The 20,242-nt window shown below is 39.1% G+C and overlaps 1 protein-coding gene across 5 annotated transcripts in view; it reads left to right on the top strand.

Moving 5' to 3' along the window:
• EVC2 (EvC ciliary complex subunit 2) overlaps window positions 1-7,268 on the top strand; it is a 79,946-nt gene extending 72,678 nt beyond the window's left edge. For all 5 annotated transcript variants that reach the window (XM_069793801.1, XM_069793810.1, XM_069793795.1 and 2 more), the window contains exons 20-22: window positions 4,151-4,344; window positions 5,236-5,337; window positions 5,822-7,268. In XM_069793801.1, the coding sequence (XP_069649902.1) occupies window positions 4,151-4,344; window positions 5,236-5,337; window positions 5,822-6,095 (570 nt within the window). In that variant the 3' untranslated portion in view covers window positions 6,096-7,268. The remainder of the gene's footprint in view (window positions 1-4,150; window positions 4,345-5,235; window positions 5,338-5,821) is intronic.
• The last annotated feature ends 12,974 nt before the right edge of the window (window positions 7,269-20,242 follow it).

Below are 20,242 nucleotides of genomic sequence, written 5' to 3'. Positions count from 1 at the left end.
CTCAGCAGAAGAGTTCTTACTTTGCAAAGGATGTTGTGAATTGTTTTTCTACTGCCCTTGAGTTTGGTTGTCTCTGATAGAGCCTCAGCGTCTACCTCTTTCATGAAGGCATGAATTCAAGATGTGTGGCATGTTAAGATGAATGCTGAAGCAGGTGTGTAGGACTTGGTGGAAGCGAAGAGAGACAGACCTGGTGGCTGAGTGCTGCTGCTGCTGGCTGTGAATCATTTTGAAGGGAACCCTTTCCCAAGAGACCTTGGCTCTTTTCTTAGCGTTTCAGTTCAAAGGCATTGCTCTCTTTTGTTTGGAAGTGTTAATCGTATTTATCATGAGACTGCACGGGACTAACCAGGAGAATGCTGGTTTTACATGTTATTGTAGCTTGTTTCTGTCCTAGCAAGTTTGATAATACTGACACTCCTTGTCCTGCATTCCCAAAGATCATACCACTCGACTGGGGGGAAGCTACAGGTTGCTTTTCTACAGCATAGGTAGAAATGTTGCTTAAGTTGTTGACAATTTAATTGTCTTCCTGTGATGGTTGTTGGCTTTTTTTGGCACAGATATATTGTGAAAGAGCATCTGAAAAGCATGGCATGTATTCTGCAAGTTGAGAGGTTAAAATCATGTTTTGCAGATTACAGATGCATGCAAACAGAGTATGTCATATTTTCACAGTACCCAGTCCTCTTAGCACACTAGCAGGTGAATAATGACCCTTGAAAATTACAGATTTTGACATCTTGAAGACAGAGATTCAAGAGCATCACTGTCACCTCGCTGCACTTAAAAAACTGGACACACTGTTCAGTGTATACTTGGGGGACTGTGCTCTATGTTTAGTTCATAAGATCCCCTGAAGAAATACTTAATTTATGTAAATATGCATTAGATATACCATTGGGGTTTTTCTATTTATATTTATTTATATGAAGTGTAGCCCAGAGATATTCTGGGACATACCTTATTGAAATTCCATAAAACCTATACATATTTACCCTGCAGATAATACAAAACAAAATTTCTGTTCTTAGCAAGTATAATAACATAACTCCAATTATAATTCCAAACCTGACTACTCTTAATTCAACTGTAAAGATGTGCTTAGTAGAATAGTAATTTATTAATTTATTAAGGCTCACAGTGTAACTAACATGTTCCTGCTTTCAGATGTGCGTATCCTGTGAGCTGATTTTTTAAAATCTTTTTTCCTCCTGTTTTCTTACACTTTAGAGAACACATTCTATTGGCAAGTATTAGCAAACTATAGCTGTTGTACCTCTGTAGCTTACACTCATTCTTTTCTTTAAAGAGGATTTTCCCCTTTAGACTAATTTCCAGAACTGTGGATGCAGCCCTCTCTGGAAAACCAGTTAAGTTTTACTTTCCTACATTTCCTACATCCTTATAGAGGCGTATCTAGGTCAATAAGAGATTTGCTTGAATGATAGTGAGTTCAGGATCATAAGCCTCTGGCTGAGAAGTTACTTTTAAATCAGCTCATAGCTATAGCCCCAGGTACACTAGTTGCATTTTAGAGACAACAGATGATGCAGGCAGACTGTCATGTGGAAACAGCAAAGTAAGTTTGAAACACAGCATGGATTGAGTTCATTGATTCTTGCATTAGTTGTTTAAATACACACTGCTCAGTCCAAATACTTACAAGTAATTCTGCTGTTTCTAAACTACAGTTAATTCCTGGTTTTATTTTGACCAAATTCAGAGAATACAAATGAGGTTATTGGTGGCGCAAGTAGCTTTTGTATCCATTAGATGTTATGAAAAAAGTGAATTCCTAATCTTTGTGGTACCTTACCATATAATATACGTGAAGAATCAAACTCATTCCAGGCCAGAGGGCTTTTGGTTTGACTAGTGTGACCATTCCTGTGTTTGCATGCACATTCCCTTCTCCTTCCCGCTTCTGCAAGCTGGTCTAGGTGCCTGTGAGCATCTGAAAGTGCTGCTCACTGCTGGTGCATGTTCACACATCAGCACTCCCTTTGCCACACATATCCGAAACGCATCTGGCTGGTGGGTGCCTGTGCCACTTTTGGTGCTGCTGACAGCATTGTGGCACCTTGCAGGATTACTTAATCGTGAATTCTACTGTGTTAGAAAAGCTTTAAGGGTTGCCTCTCAGTCCAAATTATACTTGATGCAGAAAGGTAGGGGTCAGAGAGGAGAAAAGAACATGTAAAAGAGGAAACTATTACAGAGGAAAGCAGTACTGAAGTCATGATGTTTTGACCATCCAGATATAAATTACTGAGTTAAAGGTCCTGAGACAATTTAGCTGAAAAGGGCAGAATAGATCACAGATGTGTCCTTTTTACTCTCACTTAATGTTGTTTTTTGTAAGTTTCTAGAACAGTTTTTAAAGACCAAAAGTACAATACAGTCTGTATACAACTATAGAAATTAAACTTAAGTGTGCGTATTAAGATTTAAGCTCTTATTTACGTTCCTCTCCAGAGAAGAAACGAATAATTTCTTGCCCTAAGTAGCCTGAACAGACATCTCTTTTGCCTAACTTTGGTGCCTGTTTAGGGTGAAAATATTGGATGTTCTAGATGCCATGTCAACTTACTAATCTCTCATCAATTTTAGGATTTCGTTCATGTGTTCATTCTAGTATCTCAGTAGTTTCCATGGAAATCCTGTAACAACACTGAAGAGCCCAGGAAACTTTGGGAAGTGGCTAGTTTTCCTGCCTTTTGGAGAGGAGTTCTCTGCTTGGAGAACAGTTACGGGAGGAGGAGGTTGATTGATTTCCTTATTTTGTGTGGCTGTCTGAATTTGGGTTAGGGCTGCTTTGGCGGTGATTGCTTTGTTTGGTTTTACATGGATGTAGCAGAAAGAATTGTCCTTTACAGAGCATCCTTTTGGTGAAATGGCTTCTTTCAAGGACAAAGATTTACTTAATACAAGGATTTCCTAGGTGTATTCACTCCTCTGAAAATTTGTCATGCAAAAAAGAGGCAGAGGTCAAATATTTGCTGTGACATTTTGAATCCACTGTGGACAAAGAAATCAGCTGTCTTCCTGCATGGTGGGACTTTGTGGGGTTTTTATGTGACATGGGCTTTGTAGTCCTCTGCCCCATCAATACTAAGAGGAGGGTCTACAGAGCGGAGGTGACTCAGCTGTCGTGAGTCATCTTGAATGTTTGGCACATTTTACCTGACTTCGGTTACCTGAGATAAGCGTTTGGTTTGAAGAGACTACAACAGCGTTTTTCTGGCATTCTTTGAGGCATTTAACTTGCTTTCATTTCCTCTACTTTTTTCTTTCCATGCAGCTCTCAATATATTGTAGAGTTTTGATATTTGATACGCATGAGAAATCCACAGAAACAGCCCTGGGGACACAGTAGTTTTGACAGCAGAGCAGAAAATAACAACAGGGTTTTGGTGTTTGGAGTGGGGCAGGAAATGGGGCTGGGTGATTGTCTAGGGAACAACTAAATTTGAACTTAGTCTATTTGAACACTCTGTGAGTATGCTTTACCACTGACATTTGGGCAAGAAAAGAGAGGACGTATGGAAAAAAAAAACCCACCAAAACAAAAACAGATGTTTCCTTTACCTCTTAACAAATGTTACAAGCTGTTCTCTGAGAATCTGGTGTTAGGAGAGGCTGAACAATGAAATGCTCAACGATGGCAACACGTAAATGTTGCCATTAGCTTTCAGAGGCTATTTGTTTTCCCCTAATTTTACAGACCAAGGAATCACTTCATTACTATCTTGAAAGCATTTCTTTATAATAGTACAATCCATAAAGTAACTAAACCTGACATGCTAGAATATGGTTGCATTGTGATTTTTTCCAACAGAAGGGCATTGAGTGCATGCCCTAAGCACATATGCCAGGGTCAACTGGTTGTTTAAGATTTACATTGCCTATATCCAGAATGAAATAGACAACTATTTCAACCAATACATAATATGGGCCAATCTGGGTAGAAGCAGTGAGCCTGGGACTATGACCACTTGACACCAAAACTGTCACCACTAACATGATTTTCAGTAATACTTTTTGTTTCTATAATGAATAATTCTTTAATGATAGTAATTAAAATTCGCTAACACTTTTTTTATTTTCAATGCTAAATTTATCTCTTTTCTACTCATTAATCCTCTAGGAGCTCCGACTGGCAGGTTATTTAGCTAAACTGACAAGGGTACCAATGGGGATGTTGCACAGGATCCTGAACTTGTTGCTGCCCTCCAGCTCACAAAGTGAGGTTCTTTCTGTCCTCAATTCCATCAGTAAATATTCAGATGGTGTTGCTGAAGGTGACAGTAATGCAGATGAGTCTGGCAGCTGTAAGAAAAAGTAAGTGTGATATATTTTGGTAGACGATTGCAAGAGAAGATTATTGCTTTACACGTATATGTATTTATTTGCTGGACAAGCAAATTGACAGCAATAGAAAAATTCACAGGTGCATAAGTTTCCTTTTGAAATATTTTTGTGGGGTAAGTGAAATATTTTAACTATAATAAATTGATTGATAAAAAATTTAATAAATTTTATAACTTTATTAATCAAACGGTTATTTTCTAGATTTATAAGTCTTGTTCTGATGATTTTCTTTCTATTGAATTTAATTGGAGTTTATTAAAACTTACTAAAATTATTTTCATTCCAGCTTTTTGTATTTGTAATATTCATAGCACACCAGATTTCAGGTGTCTATAGCTCCTAAAGATATAAAGGAGGTCCTCCTTTCTAATAGTGGAAGTTTCAACCTGCAGATGCCTGTCCCTTTGTAGTTCATTACTAAAGTCCCAAGTGGCCACTGTTTTTTCCCTATACTCACAGAGACAGGTAGTCTCCCAGAGCCTTCATCCCTCCAGTTTATCCCTGTTAAGACCAGCTGAATAGCTGTGCACCTAATACTGAGAGGTGCTCTGGGACCCTCGCTCCCAACTCCCTGCCATGACATGGGAAGGGGAGAAAAGCAGATGTTGTGGCACTGGGCCCTCTAGTTGTCAGACGTGAGTTGTCAAGGAATAGATAAGGGTCCTTGGGACCATGGCCTGAGGTGTGATCTTAGCTGATTTAAATGATTTGTGGCAGGGCAGCAAAAATACTTGACTGCTCTTACTGACTGTCTTCATGGTATTACTGTCATGGGTTTGGTAGCTAAAATCAGAAAGGGGAGGGAAGTGTGTATATTTGGGGATTTGCTGCTGGGAATTTTTTTCTTTCCTGCTCCTTCAGGAAGAACCAAGAGTTGTGGCAAGCACTCGAGAAGAAAGTAAGGCAAGATCTGATAAACAGAAGTTTGGAAAAGATGCCTTCTCTAAACAAGAGAAAAGACAGGTGAGGAGAAAACAGGAAGAAACGTATGATTTTTTTTTTTTTTATACTTCATTTCATCTCCAAAGGTTCCTCTTATATACATTAGAAATCAGAAAATAAGTTCATATATACGCCTTTTCTGACACTGTTCTGCTGTTTGGTGCTTGTGTTTCCTACAACATATTGGCACATAGTAAGCAATAATAGTAAATGCCTAAAAAGACTTTTCCATACATATCCACAAAATTCACACATTTTTTGTAGATATTGCCCATATTCCCTATGGTTATTTATTATAAGGTTATCTTTCCTTATGCAATTTTGTATCTCATAAAATGATACGTAAATTGTTGGGGATTGGAATGGAAATTACAATTCTGTCTGTTGAAATATGATTTTCTTTAGCTTCCAAAGTCACTACTTCTATGTCAGGATATGATATAGGAAACTACGCTTTTTTTCCCCAAGTTTTGATTTTTCAATTCAATTTTTTTCATTAATGTAGCTTGATAAAGAAGAAGCAACTTGCCCTCTTGGAAAAAGCATCATTCATCCATCTTGGATGTTCGCCTACACATCCTCCTATGGAACAGTCTGATCTACCTGTTCCTTTGGACACTGCAACTGCTGAAGCCATAGAGCTGTTAGACACAGGGGAGAAGGTATTTTTGTTCCGTGAGCCAAGTGATCCAATAGTTTCTTTGCATAATTATCCAAGGAAAAAGAAAAAGAACTTTCTTAATTCCAAAAAGGCTGCTCGTGCAAATATGGACTCGTGAGGGCAACTTCCATTCAAAGTATCAATTAGGGAAGAGGAAGTTTTATAAAATTCAGTAAAATAATGAGAAAGAATGAAGTGTGCAGTTTAAATAACATGTGCATATATTTAATCTCATTTGTCTTACATTGTAAATAGCGGTAATTTCAGAATGGCGCAGTTAGCAATGTGCATTGTGCATTTTTTAATTCTTGTCAGCGTATGATGCAGTAGATGAAATATGGATGTTTTATGATGCACGTTCTGGCAGGCAGGATTCAGTGTTCCTTCAGTACATTTTGATCATTTTTGCACTGATTTTACTGTAGCTGTATTTTCATAATTTATACAGAAAGGTTATTTATTACATAAAGTAAGTACTGATTTACAATTCTTGTATTTATATATTCTCGTAATAAGCTGCGGTATAGCAGATGACATGAAGAGGCAAAGTGGACAACCCATAAGTCCTCTGTTCTCTGATTTTCTGTTACTCTAGCTAATTTACTGTTTAATGTCATGTTCTTAATAGGCTTTGAATGTTACTTCTGCAGTCTGTGTTCTGCAGTGATAGCTGGTAGTCCAGATCTTCAGCATATACATATGTACTTAGCCTTACATCCTAGAGTAACTTCAGCTTTTTGCTGTTGATTCTAAACTTACTTCAGCTGAACTATGAATGTGGCTACAGCTCAAAACTGTGTTAAATATTTGCAACCTGTTGCAATCATTTTTTTGGTAAACGAATATCATCACCGTTGCTCAGTAGAAAAGGGAAAAATGTAAACGGGCATGTAATACTTTCAGAAGTTTTTTTGATTGCAGTGCTGCCAACTTTCACAATTTTAGGCTGGTATTTTTGAAGTTCTTATTCCTGGATTTCTCTAAATTGATGAGAATATCATTTTACATTTGAAAAAGAGTTAATTTTTAAACCTTTCTAGTTGACAGAAAGAAGCCTGTAAATATGAACCCTAAAAACAGGAACAGGAAAAGGCTAATTAAAAGAAACACATATATTTGTTAATATTTCATGGTATTCAAGCCTGTTTTGAGGGGTTTTGAACTGTGTTTGAATGCTATGCTCTGAGGGTACTGTGAACATATATTTTGCAATTTTTCACATATGGAGTTTCTGTGTCTTTGTATTAATAGGGTGCCAATTTCATTTTAAAAATTAAAATGTTGCAATGTACGTGCGTCTGCAGTTGGCATCTCTTCCAAGTGGAAAAAAAACATTATTTTTTTTCTCCGCTTCTCTTGCTTGACAAGTTTAAATATTCATCCCACAGTAAACAACAGTTAGTGTTTCATATCGCTATTAGCATTAGAAAATGTATGCAGCAATTAGCCTGATAATCCTAATTATTTTTTGATTGCATTCTTCAGTCTTTTCATAGAAGTCATCGCTGTCACAGAAAGAAGAGTCTATCAGGGTTGTGGGAGTTCAGAGTTGCTATGTTTTAATGCATCCCCAAGGCGTGGGTAGGTAAAGGTGGGGTCTGTCCTATCTTGGAGGTAGGTCAGAGCTGTATGGGAGGAGGCTCAGGTGTTTCAGAAAGGGGTTTGGCCCTATGCAGGAAAAGCCAATAGGAAAACCTGAGCTGTGCTTGGGGCTGCAAGGAGCACTTGAAAGCTGAAGTACCCTCTCTTGAATGTGAGTCTTTTCCAAGGTTTCTTCACAAGCCCAGACTCTAGGCTGTTATAATATAAAAGGAAAATGACAGTACTGATCACAGATAAGACAGTGGGGCCAATAGCTTTAATCAGTTAAAATAATAATACAATGCAACATCTGAATATTGATTGCAATATCAATTTATTATCCTTAACAGATAACCTGTATGTCTAATAATAGAAAGCTGATTTGTAACTCTCACACATCTCATCACAAACTGGAAGCAGCTCAGTGATTGTAACTATTCTAGCAGGGAAAGTCATCCCTGCTATGAATCAGTTTCGTTTCATGCAATACATATTCAAAGAAATTACCAGATCTTAACATATCTTGTGCATTATGAAAGAAGTACTACCTAGGTAATAGCCCACTTCAATAAAGAGTTGACTTACGTTCAGCTTTGAGTCACTCAGAGGACAGAGGAGGGCCAGCTGTTGTGTGTGCAGTTCTGTGTGTGTACCATAGCTATTAGCATCCATATTTCACAGCTGAAGTCTTCCAAGGAATGTGTGCTGGACAAGCCATTCAAATTAAACCCATATGGCTTCATAGTCATCAGTAAAATAAGTAATATAAAAGGCCAAAGTCTTCAGGATTTTGAACATTATCCACATGGGGCAAATTGTTCTTCATTCTAACTAAATTAACATCAGAAAGGTATACCTTACAGTCTGGCTGCACCTCTTACTTTAAACAGATGTAGGCAAATTAAAAGGATAAAAGTATCTGGTAAGGGTGCTAATATCATGCTCATTGTAGAATTGGGACTTCAAAGAAATGCCTCATTTGTTTAGCAACTCTTCCTGTTGGTTTCTACCTGGCTATATAATGCATTTTACTGAGATTGAAAGTACTGGAAATGAAGGACCGTCTAATTAATCCCACAATTAATTGTGTTCCCCTGGAAGTTCATTACTTTTCATCTTGTCCCTGACCGTTGATGATGTACTCTCATCTCCATTGTGGCTGTTGTCTCCCCTCAAATTGAAGCCATTGACCAAGGAGCCAAAATGATTCTATGATTCTAAAACGTGCAAAGAACAGGGAAAAGTAACTGTCCTTGGGCAGTGATGCTTTAATCCATGCAGTACAAACTGACTTACTGTCAATGGTATAATTATTGAAGAAATTACTCTCCCCGCTGAACTAGTAAACTGCAGCTTTTTGTTAGCATTTCTTCAACATGCACTTAAGTAATGTTAGCTTGCAGTCTGCACCCACTGCACAGCTGTCCTGGTTTCAGCTGGGATAGAGTTAATTGTCTTCCTAGTAGCTGGTATAGTGCTATGGTTTTGAGTTAGGTATGAGAAGAATGTTGATAACACACCGATGTTTTCAGTTGTCGCTAAGTAATGTTTAGTCTCTTTAGACTAAACAAGGAATTTTCAGCTTCTCATGCCCAGCCAGCGAGAAGGCTGGAGAGGCACAAGAAGTCAGGAGGGGACACAGCCAGGGCAGCTGACCCAAACTGGCCAAAGGGGTATTCCATACCATGTGACATCACACCCAGTATATAAACTGGGGGGAGTGGGGATGGGAGATCGCTGCTCGGGGACTAACTGGGTATTGGTCAGCAGGTGGTGAGCGATTGCATTGTGCATCACTTGTATATTCCAATCCTTTTATTACTACTGTTGTCATTTTATTAGTGTTATCATTATTAGTTTCTTCTTTTCTGTTCTGTTAAACCGTTCTTATCTCAACCCACAAGTTTTACTTCTTTTCCCGATTCTCTCCCCCATCCCACTGGGTGGGGGGAAGTGAGTGAGTGGCTGCGTGGTGCTTGGTTGCTGGCTGGGGTTAAACCACGACAACACCACATGCCTTGTGCCCAGGGCACTGCCTGGGCACAACCTGGCTCCCAGTTCAGGATTTTCAGGAGGCTTATTAGCTGTGCATAGGCTCCTGAGCATTATCATTAGCCCAGCTTTCTGCTCATGGTGTGATCCCTTATGAAGGACCACGTAGTGTTTGTCAAAGCAGAGGTATGCATCAGTAGGGGACAAAATGCTAGCGCTATATAAAGACTCAAAGAAAATGATGTTAAGATACTTTGGTCCTTTTAAGATTAAATTGACAATTACTGGAACATTTAAAATTGTCAAGGTCCTCAGTGTCCATAGATTTAAACGGAATCAGTATCCACATGCTTTTGGACCTGTGCAACTATTTGCAGTGGGGTAAGTAATTATTCACCAGATTTTCTGCTGTGTCATATTATGATCCTGTTGTTCATGTTGTATGCTGTAGTTTCCTCATGAATGCATTTACTGAAGTCTAATTAATTTGAGTAATGAAGTTCTTTGCTACATCTCTTAATCGAGGTTGAAACAAAAATCACAGGGTCATAGATAATAGCATGAAGCCTGCATAGTCTCCTTTAGAAAGGATGAGGCTTCAAAAGATTGTTTATTCTCCTTGCCGTATTTCTGGCTTGGCATGTCAGAGATACAGATAGTGGATTAGCATGCAAGACATGTTGCTCACTCAGTTGTTTAGTTTAATGCTAAGATCAAGCTTTTATTTAAAAGATTTCATTTTAAAGTTTTTTTTAATAAAAAAGATCCCACATGGTGAAAAATGTCTTGGGGAAGATGTACACAAAATGTTGTTCTGCGACGATTGAGCTGAAAATGTTTCCATGAAACAAGTGAGTTGAGATTTCCGACACTAAGTTTCTGTTTCATTTCCCTGTCCTCAGTATTATGTATGAATTTATTATAAAGTAGGATACACATGCTAAACCTAATGAAGAATAATTAATACCAAGAATGGATGACTGAATATTCTGGTAGAGACTTTCAACACTGTGTCAAAAAGTCAATCAATTGTAAATAAAAGCAAAAACACATATATGAACCTGGCACTTCAGGAGGATGTAAAAACGGAAGTAAAAAGATTGACATTTTTGTGGAATTAATTGTTATGTTTAATAGATAACTTTATCTTCACTTATTGCTAGAGTAGTTCTGTCTTCAGATTAATTTTTAAAGTGACAGTGTTTCTTTAATAAGGTCAATTCTGCAAAATACTGATTTGCTTTGTTTGAAGCTAGGGAAATCATGCTGCTTTCTTTCATTATCTTGTATTTACCCAGTTGCTATTTTAACACCTTTATTTCTTCTGGGGAATGTTAAGTTTTTATGCTGTTATCTTAATACAGTCCAGTGCCAATAATTGCACTGCCTTTCATCAACAGCTCTCGCTTCCCGAGAGACTGACAGCAGAATTTTCAAAGCACCAAACGCCAAGTCCACTCACTCAGCTGACCCCGTTCCCCCTCTGCCCTATGCCGAAATGGTTTGCTGCTGTGCTGATGTCACTGGTGCAGACGTAGTTGTACCAGCAAAAAGTTTCTTTTCCTTACTGAATTATGAAAGCTATATTGTCACAGGCTGTTGAGAGCTGTGTGAGAGTTCATACGAACCCTTGTAGCAGCCAAGCAGTATCGTGCAAGTGATGAACATTATCCTCCTAGCCAAGTGCTCCAGGTAGGATCCAGCCTTTGCCACCTTCTGCACTTAAGTCCTCTTCTGCAGAATGACTGGCAACGGCCACCAGCTGAGGTCTTCAGTGCTCTCTTGCCATTTGTTTTCTTGTCATTCACAGGGAGCAAGGCAGGGAAGGTCAGGATCCACACCTGTGAAAGACTATACAGTGTGCTCACCGTTTGTGTTGCAGACGAGCTGTGATATAAATCGTCTGTTTAACGAGAACTGATAATGCCCATCTCTGTATTTGAGCAGTCTGTGCTTGTTGGTATATAAACCCACTAGTTATTTTTCCCGCCTCAGCTGTATCAAGAAGCTTGAGAGCCGTGTTGACTGAAAGCAGTTTGGTTTCCCCAAGGTTCAGACATTCCTCTGGAGAGCAGGGGACACACATTTGGTTATATATGCAGGGACGTGAGTTATATTTTGAAAACGTCAACTTCTTTGGAGCGTCTTCTTCAATTATGCCAGAGAAGCTACCTGCAGAAAAGAGACTGTGTATTTTCAGCTACTTTTGTTTGAAGGAAGATAGCTGAATAAGAAAATAAATTAAAACCTGGAAGTGGCAGGTAATGTTCCAAGCCAAAATAGCACTCAGAATATGAGGGCAGAACTTGGTAAGTTTGAGCATTGGTGTTAGGCTTTCGTCCTTGATTTTGTGTAACTGAGAATGACATCTGGTTACAATATGTGAATGGTTTTGTAGTTACTCAGCTGAACAAAAATATCCCTATGCAGAGTGTTTCAGGAGTAAAAAATTACTTCCAGGAGTATAAATTGAAAGGCCATAAGAAAATATTTTGAGTGGATAGATGTGCAATGTCTGTATTAATTTGAATAAATGTATAATTGTCAGATCTTTCCAATATATTTTTGTTCTGCTTATGGCTTGACCATCACTAGTAATTAAATCTGGTCATGTCTGCCAGCAGATTTTTATTCATTTGCTATTGATCACGGTAATTCATCGTTCTAAAATTACCATCTTGGCTGAATCTGCGAATTGGCCTTTATGCATATTGCATACACAGGAGTACGTTGTCATTGCTCTTTGTATACTGTAGAAACTGGGTAATTTAGGGTTGTGTTATTGAAAGTGATCTCTTTCAAAGGGATCTCTGCTTTCCCATTCTTATGTCTTGGATAATATCAAGGAGATACCAGGAATTAGAAGCTGTGTTTGAAAGTTTACTGGTTTAGGTCTTGAGACTGTCTAAAATAATAGGAGTGCCCCATATTCTTTCTTGTCATATTTTTAACCAAAAGTTGTCAAAATCTGCAATATACAAGATCTTATTTTTTACAACTCCTATATAATGATTAAATGTTCCCATGCTCTCAGTTTCTCAAACGAGAAGGAACAGAGTAAATTCAATGACAGTTTTAGTAAAAATAGTTCTTTTCACAGTATTTTTTCCAGCAGTATAAGATATGTTTTTCACGCAGAAAAATTTACTTGTTTCCCTATGAAAAGATTTGTCTCTGATGTCTGCTTTTCACCAAGGAACAGAGAAAAAGCCGTATTTCTATCCTGAAAGCTGGGAGAAAGTCCTTGCTTTGTTCCAGGTTACCTTCCTAAACCTCCCTCTTTTTTCAGGAGAATGAATATGTTAGAGATTGTGATGCTGCCTGACTGACTCAAACCCAGTGAATACCTACCTTTTTATTATTATTATTTTTGTTTTCCCTTTAGTTGTATGGTTAGATGATGGTTTGATGAACGCTGAGTAGCTTTGTGGTTAGCTGGTGAGCTGCCAGTGGCCGAGTCTGTCTTGGTGGGATACTGCACACTGCTTTTCTGCATACACCTTTCAAGAAAAATACCATCCAAGCCCCCCTTATGCTCCTGGCCAGCTAACGCACAGTCCAACCACCTGTAGAGAAGTACAGGAGATTTGAGGTGTTCAGAAGAGTCTTTCCTATATTGATAGATTTCATCAACTTCATATAAATCATGTACAGTATCTCCCACTTGCCCATTGTTTTTTACAGCAGGGTAACATTGCTAACCATGTCTCTGATTCATCATCTCTGCCGTTCTCAGGACCATACTCTCCATGTATCCTCAATGGTATCACGATCTGTTCTCTTCAGACCATTCCTTTGGCTGGTTAAAACCCCTTTAAATTTTGATCTTGTCCTCCAGTGTGCTTGTTGCCTTTCCTTATTGTTCACAAATTTAATAAGAATACTCTTTATTTCATCTTCCAGGCCATTAGTAAAAAGAAATGGAACATCTTCCAAGTTTCAATAAAAGAATCCATAGTTGTTAGCCATCATAATAAAGTAGAAGGGAGATCAGAAGTAATCCAAGACCTGAACTCACATCTTCAGCTCACACCTGTAGAGAGGCAGGTTCTAGACAGAGGCTGTCATACCTTCATCCTAAAGAGTATGTGATGATCCTTTTTGTTGCAAGGATACAGAGCGTAAACCAAGTCATGGTGTTTGGCAGGGAGGGAAGGGAAAGATGTTTTTTGCTTTCAAGTACTGTATAAAATACTTCGTATGCCATGTTTAAAAAACAAACAAACCAACCAGGATTACTACAGAATCTATCAGTATAACTTATGTGGCTTTATAGAGAGATACAAGCCTTCAGACAAGTTCTGGAATAAAGCAACTTTTTCCTTTCACAGTAGATAAGAGGAAAAGCCACATCTAACCAATTCAATTGATATAAATATTAAATTCACAATTCTGTTTACTAACTTTTGACCTTATTTGTATAACAAGCCAGCATGCTGTTAACATGATTGTCTTTTTGAAGGGATATAGTACTTTTTGTAGAAAATGTTCTTGGTTGCAGAGATACAAATGAGGTCCTGGGTTCCATGGAGGACCAGCTCAATCAGTGATGGTGGTGAAGAGCTGTTTCTGCAGTTAAAACCTGTTGACACCAACAGTACGGTGCTGATCTCAAAAAGCTCCAGTCCACCCAGCAGAGCTGAAACTGTGGGGCTCTCCTGGTGTGAAGAGTGCCTCTGTGCAACAGCTAGTGATGGCTGCAGTGTCCTAGAAACTCCTTGTGTTCCCAGTTGAGGAAGATAATGCTTGGGGGAGGTCACTTTGGCTTTTTTTAAATGAGGTCTACTAGAGGTATTAAATACATGAATATAGGCTTACTTCACAATCTCATTCTTACTTCTGCGTGTAGTCCCAATTACATCAGCGTTAAGAAGCTGCTTACAGCATTGGGTCTGTATCTTCAGTCTCCAAGCCCAGATAATCATTCTGTGTCTAGTGAGGACGTCAGTTGCCCGATCCCTTTTCTTCTTCCATCTCTGCTCAACACCCTCAGGAAGCACCAGGGATGAACTGATTCCTTACAGGTCTGCTCCTGCCATACCCTCCACAGTCTCTGCCTTGTTGCACAGAAGTGTGACAATTTGTCACAGGCGCTGGGAGCCAAACACCTAAGGAAGGCTCTGAGCTTTTTTATCAACTCTATTCATCCAGATTTGGTGTTCTGTTGTGAGTGAGTTAAACCAAGAAGCCTGTGTGAATCCCGGTGGTGGATGAATAAAGATCTGGGAACCAAGGCCCCAGTGGACTGCATTTCACTTGTGAATAAAACAAGTGAAAAATCATACCAACACTGGAATAAGGCAGTTTGCAGCCAACTTTTGAATATGCAACATGGTCTCGTGAGGGAATTGGCTCCTGAATAGCACTGGAGTGGGGGAGAGAAGGTTCATGAGTCGCCCGTCCGCTCCAAAGCAGGCACAAAAAAGCTGCGGGTTCAGCAATTCCTGTAGGCTTTTGATGCAAAGCAGGAAGCTGTAACACTACTGGAGCTATATGCTGACAAAGATCTTTAAATGCATCTTGCATGTTGCTGTCAAGAGTGAAGTTAATTTTTGATACCGAGCCTAGACTGTGGTATGAATAAAATGAAATTAAGTAATAACTTTATTCTGAGAATAATTTTGTTGCTGCCTTTGTGTGTGTGTTTGAGAGGTTTTCTTCCTAACTGAAGCGTATGAAGAGAGCACTTCTAGCATTTGGGAATAATATTTACCAAGAACATGTGATAAGAAAATTATGATAAGAAAAGCCCTATAAATTTGGGGGAGAAAAAAGCCCTGCAGAAATGACTGAGCAACTTCCTGGCTCCTCCAGTTTTTATGCATATGAATAGTTCCTTAAATGCAATAATACTATTTACATGAATAAAGATGTCAGGGTTTGGTTAATACAACCCCTGTACACTGTGATTCAGTGTCGTATCAGACTAGAGAGTAATTCAGTGTGGCACAAACTCCTGCTAGCGTGTTCTGGTTGTCAAAGCACGCTCTGTGGACAGGGTACGTGCTGCAATTTGTTTTGCTTTATTTTGACCATCTAAATGTCACGGTGTCTAATAGAAGCTAAATGTCGTGGCTTTCCCTGTAACTGAGAGACAGGTACAGGCAGTACCTTAGGATGGCTCATCTAACACCTACAACAGGCAGTATAATTCATGTTTCGAATACTTCTCTCTTACTGCTTTGTTACTAAATGAAAGTAGAGAAGAAGAGGAACTGGGAAAATTGACTCCATGCTACCGAGTAGGAAGAAACACTCAGATAAAAATCTATTTCTTCTTCTCTTGGACTTTTCTGCTGTGTGTGACTCCTGCAAAGCAGAGGTACGTTTTCATTGTGGGTCTCAGAACCTCTTTACAGGAAAGACACTGAGTACCAGACATGATGGTTAGGAGGGAGAAGAACTATATTTTATTAGACTAATGAGTATACTTGGGCAAAGCAGAAGAGTTTTTCAGCATTTTAGTCTTTCTTCAAACAAAACCAGAACTTTTCAGCTCCTGGCTACAGTTGCCATGGGAGCAATTTCAAACAACTACGTTAGAGCTGGTCAATATTTTTAGTGAAGGAATGGCTTTTGTTTCAGAAACAAACTTGTTTAACACATATTGAACAAAACTAGAAATAAAACCAGTATGGTTTGTTTCCACTTTCCTTTTTCCTCTTTTGCTGAATTCTTTTAAATGGCTGAAAATCTTATTTTTTCCCTTTTCCTTGAATTTATGAAAATAAGCCTTTTTTTAATAGAGGCAAAACATATTACAAAATACTTGGATGAAAGAGTTGGTCATTTTAAACTGGTCCTTTAGGTCTGAATCCACAATCTTGGGACCTTGTATTGGTGATAATTACAGGGTATGTATTTGAGTATCCAAAATCCAGAATGTGACCTTCAATTAATTCTTCACTACAGTCTAACTCTAAAGGGGCCTACACTTCAGAAGCCTTGAACCTTTATTTTCCACAGTTACCTAAATTTTTATTAGTAATTATGTGCCAATGGTCCCGAAGTAGTCCTGTCTCAAAGGGACTGCATGTCTTGGTGTCTTATTTATCCTGAAACACATTTATCATCTAGAAATTTGAGGCTCTACAGCTGTGTGCTGCTCCCAGACCAGCATATCGTATGTGGTCAGCTGTGAGGCTGGGCTGACATGGGGTAGCTGACTGCCGTGGATCCCACTTGCTAGAGGGATCAAGACATATAGGTGCTTTTTTATTTAAGAGGGTTTTTTTCTTTCTGATGCCTTCCTAATGAGTCAGAAGGGCTTTACAAGATAAGAGTGTTTTTTTAAAAAAGATGTTTTAATGTTTCATCCTCAGGAAACAGTCCAATGTATAAAAAACAGCCCTAGAAATCATGTGAAGATGCAACTTGAGAGCCCTCCCCTGCCAGTATGAATGGAGGCACCATAAGCTTGAAAGCAGAGGTATTCCCTCGAACCAGGCTGAGTTATGATACTGTTATTGCCATAGAGGTAGCCTTTACACTGTTTGAATTCTCCAAAATCCTTAATATAACTGTCTGAAGTCTGAAAATCCAGTCATTCAAGTGTCTTAATTTCAGGGACTACAAATGCCACCGCGAATTAGTGGGTGAGGAAACATGGCAACAAAGTCATTTGGGCTCCACGCTTGCCTTGTTCAGGACCCTTGGTGCAGTCAGTCTGAAGGGAAACTGAGTAACCCCTTTGCTCTTTACCTGTTGATGTTAAGTAATGGTTTAGACTATCACTTTATCATTATAAGATTTTTGAATGAACGAAAGATTTCTGGCAAACAGTTAAATTCTGGCACCATCACACTGAGAAATACGTCTTTGCTGAAAGCAATTCACTTACTGCATTGAGCAATGGCTGCCAGTTTGCATGCCCACAGCTCTTGCTCCTTCTCCAGCTTCTGTGAGCAAGGACTGGGACTGAGCCTTGGGGGGAGTTAAGTACGGACCCTTTATAGGAGACCAAAGGATATTATAAGGCCAGTATGCTCAGGACGTTGCTGTGCTCAGCTGTAACTCGCTGTGCTGTGGGAGAGAGTCTTGATTTTATCACTGTAGATTGTGTTAATCAAAATGAACAGCAACAAATCTTTAGCCTCCTTTCATGACAGTTAATATCTACAGAGCCTAAAAGGCTATCTTGGAGATATATTTGCCTGGGAGTGCGTGGCTGTATTGCTGACATAAGAAATCTGCTAATTCTTGTTGAAGATGATGCCATTGTGCCCAGGAACGGCTGCTGCAGTGGGCCGAAACGCAAGCAGTTACTCATGTGCCGTGCAATTGTGTTACAGAAATTAAAAGTGTTGATCATATCTTTCCATCAGTCCCAAGAGGAAATTTTATGGTTTGTTTTTTCTCTTAGTTCCTCCTGAGGCTTGAATTAAATAACCAGCATGCTAAGTATGTGTATGTACTTTATGAAACAGTGGTATTATATTACACGTCTGTGAAAATTTCACTTGGAGCCAAATCTTGAGCCCAGATCCATTGATGTTAACAGATGTATCCTAAATGATACTCGTTGAAGCTCTGTTGATGATTCATGTTTCTGCTCCACTGTTTGTTTTTTTTAATTTATCTTTTTGCTTTAGCATAAACATATAAACACAAGAAACAAATACATCTGTGCATAATTTCTGTATTGTGACTGGAAAAAAATCCTTAGACCCAAAATCCACTTCTGCTCTATTCATCCTTGTGTACCCTCCCATTGACTAGGGAATTTTTATTTTGTTTGATTCCCAGCACAGTTAAACTGAATAATTCTAACCACTCTGTGTTCAGACTGTCTGGTAATACCGAGCAGCTTTGCAGGGTATAGACAGTTGCAGATGAAATGACAATTACCTGTTTGATACTGCACACTCTGAGCATGTACATCAAAGCGTTAATTTACATCTCTTCCTTTTACTCACTTTGAGTGATTTTTATTCTTTTAAGAAGCAATTCTTTGTGTTCCAGTAATACGGACTTCACATTACTTCCATTCCTCCAGTATTTGTTTTGAATAAACATGGTAAAGAAGTATCGCTACCATTTAACAGAGGGGAAAATGAAACACAGAATAAATAGATTCAAGGAAAGAGGCAGCGGTCTTTCCAGCAGATGCTGTCATGTAGCATTTATCCCACGAGCCTTGGTTATGAGTAGATGATGCCATCCCTTCCCAATGAGGTGTGAAGAAAGCTGACGCTATTTCACAAGTGCCCTAAACACGAAGGCCTGTGAGAGCAGTAGAGGGAAAAAGAAGTCAATAAGAGAAGCACTTCTTGAGCATGCAACGATTTGAATGAAGGACTGAAAGTCTTTCACTTCAGATAATGCAGACTGGTCATTAAGAAGAACATCATCATTACTGACATAATTTCAGCTATTCCATGAGAATACCATACATTTCAAAAGTGCTTTAGTTGCTATGCCATTGTGAAGCTAATCACTTAAAAAAAACAGGTGATTGCAAAGAAGTTAGTGTGGAATTAAGGGCTATCAAGCCAATTCTACCACTACTATTTCAGAGAAATGTGTGTGGAGGAAGAGAGAGGGAAAGGATGCAAGTTTCGTTCTTTTCAGTGAATAGAAACCTGTTCACGCTGTCACGAAGTTAAATGAATATAATGTCAGATCTAAAATTCATGAGTATGGACAGACTCATCAGGAAGGGTTGCAATCAGCATGCAGAGAGTATAAAAGTTTTAAAAAGATGTGTCTGGATACAGCCCTCCTGAAGCTCTGTTTCAGGTGGCCGTTCTTGAATACCAATGAATTTCCTGGTCTAGCAGAGTCAGAAGTAAACACTGGGTTCAGAGTTATCGCTTACATTGTCTTGGATTAGTCACTTTGTGTTTTGTCTGAAGTGCTGATGTTATTAATAGCGTGAAATAATGATATTTACATTACTTTAATCATAACTATTCTGGCTGCTTTTTCTTGACTAAAATTTTTATTTGTTTCCACAACGATCACAAAAGTAGCATTTTGCTCAAACTTCAAGTGTTTTGATTAAAAATAGGTCTCCTTGCTCCCCTGGGATTGCCATTCAGGGCTGTATTCCTCGTCCTGTGCTATGGGCAGGGCTCACTAACCGGGCAATAGGGGAAGGCGCGTACTTGAGTTATTTCCATTGCCTTTTGGACCATAACTTTCAGGGTGTGCATGTTACCAAAAGGAGGTACAAGGGATTACTGAGGAGAATTACAGAGGCTTAAAACCCAAGCTGGCCAAAGTATGAGTCCTTATATAAATGTTTTTGCAAGCAGTATAAAACTCAACAAAACAAAAGACCTACTGCTACTACCAAGATCAAAAGTTACCTGGAAGACTACATTAAAAAGAAATCAAGCTTTGATTTGAACTGGTAGACAAATTGAGAAAACAGGTTGTTCCCTGTCTCAGTTCCTTCCCTTGATCCATGATTTTTCAGGTGGTGTGAGGAAGGCAGGTGGACTGACAGGAGTGAGCCCATCTCTGGGGGCTGTTTGGGGATCCCCACTGTGCTACATCTCCACATTGTCACTCTGCTCCTCCGTGAAGATTGAACCAGGGAGAGGGCATCTGAAGCTGTGCCTGCCATGACCTGCGTCCTGGGCCCCCCAGGACTCTGCTCACCTGTATCATCTCCTTTTGATGTCCTGCGCTGTTCCCTGGGTGCAGCATCCATCTCCTTTTGATTTCTGCTAGGGAAAAGGGGAAAAA

Source organism: Haliaeetus albicilla, chromosome 1 (assembly GCF_947461875.1).
Source record: "Haliaeetus albicilla chromosome 1, bHalAlb1.1, whole genome shotgun sequence".
NCBI lineage: Eukaryota > Metazoa > Chordata > Aves > Accipitriformes > Accipitridae > Haliaeetus > Haliaeetus albicilla.
This window is presented reverse-complemented; position numbering and strand designations above follow the sequence as displayed.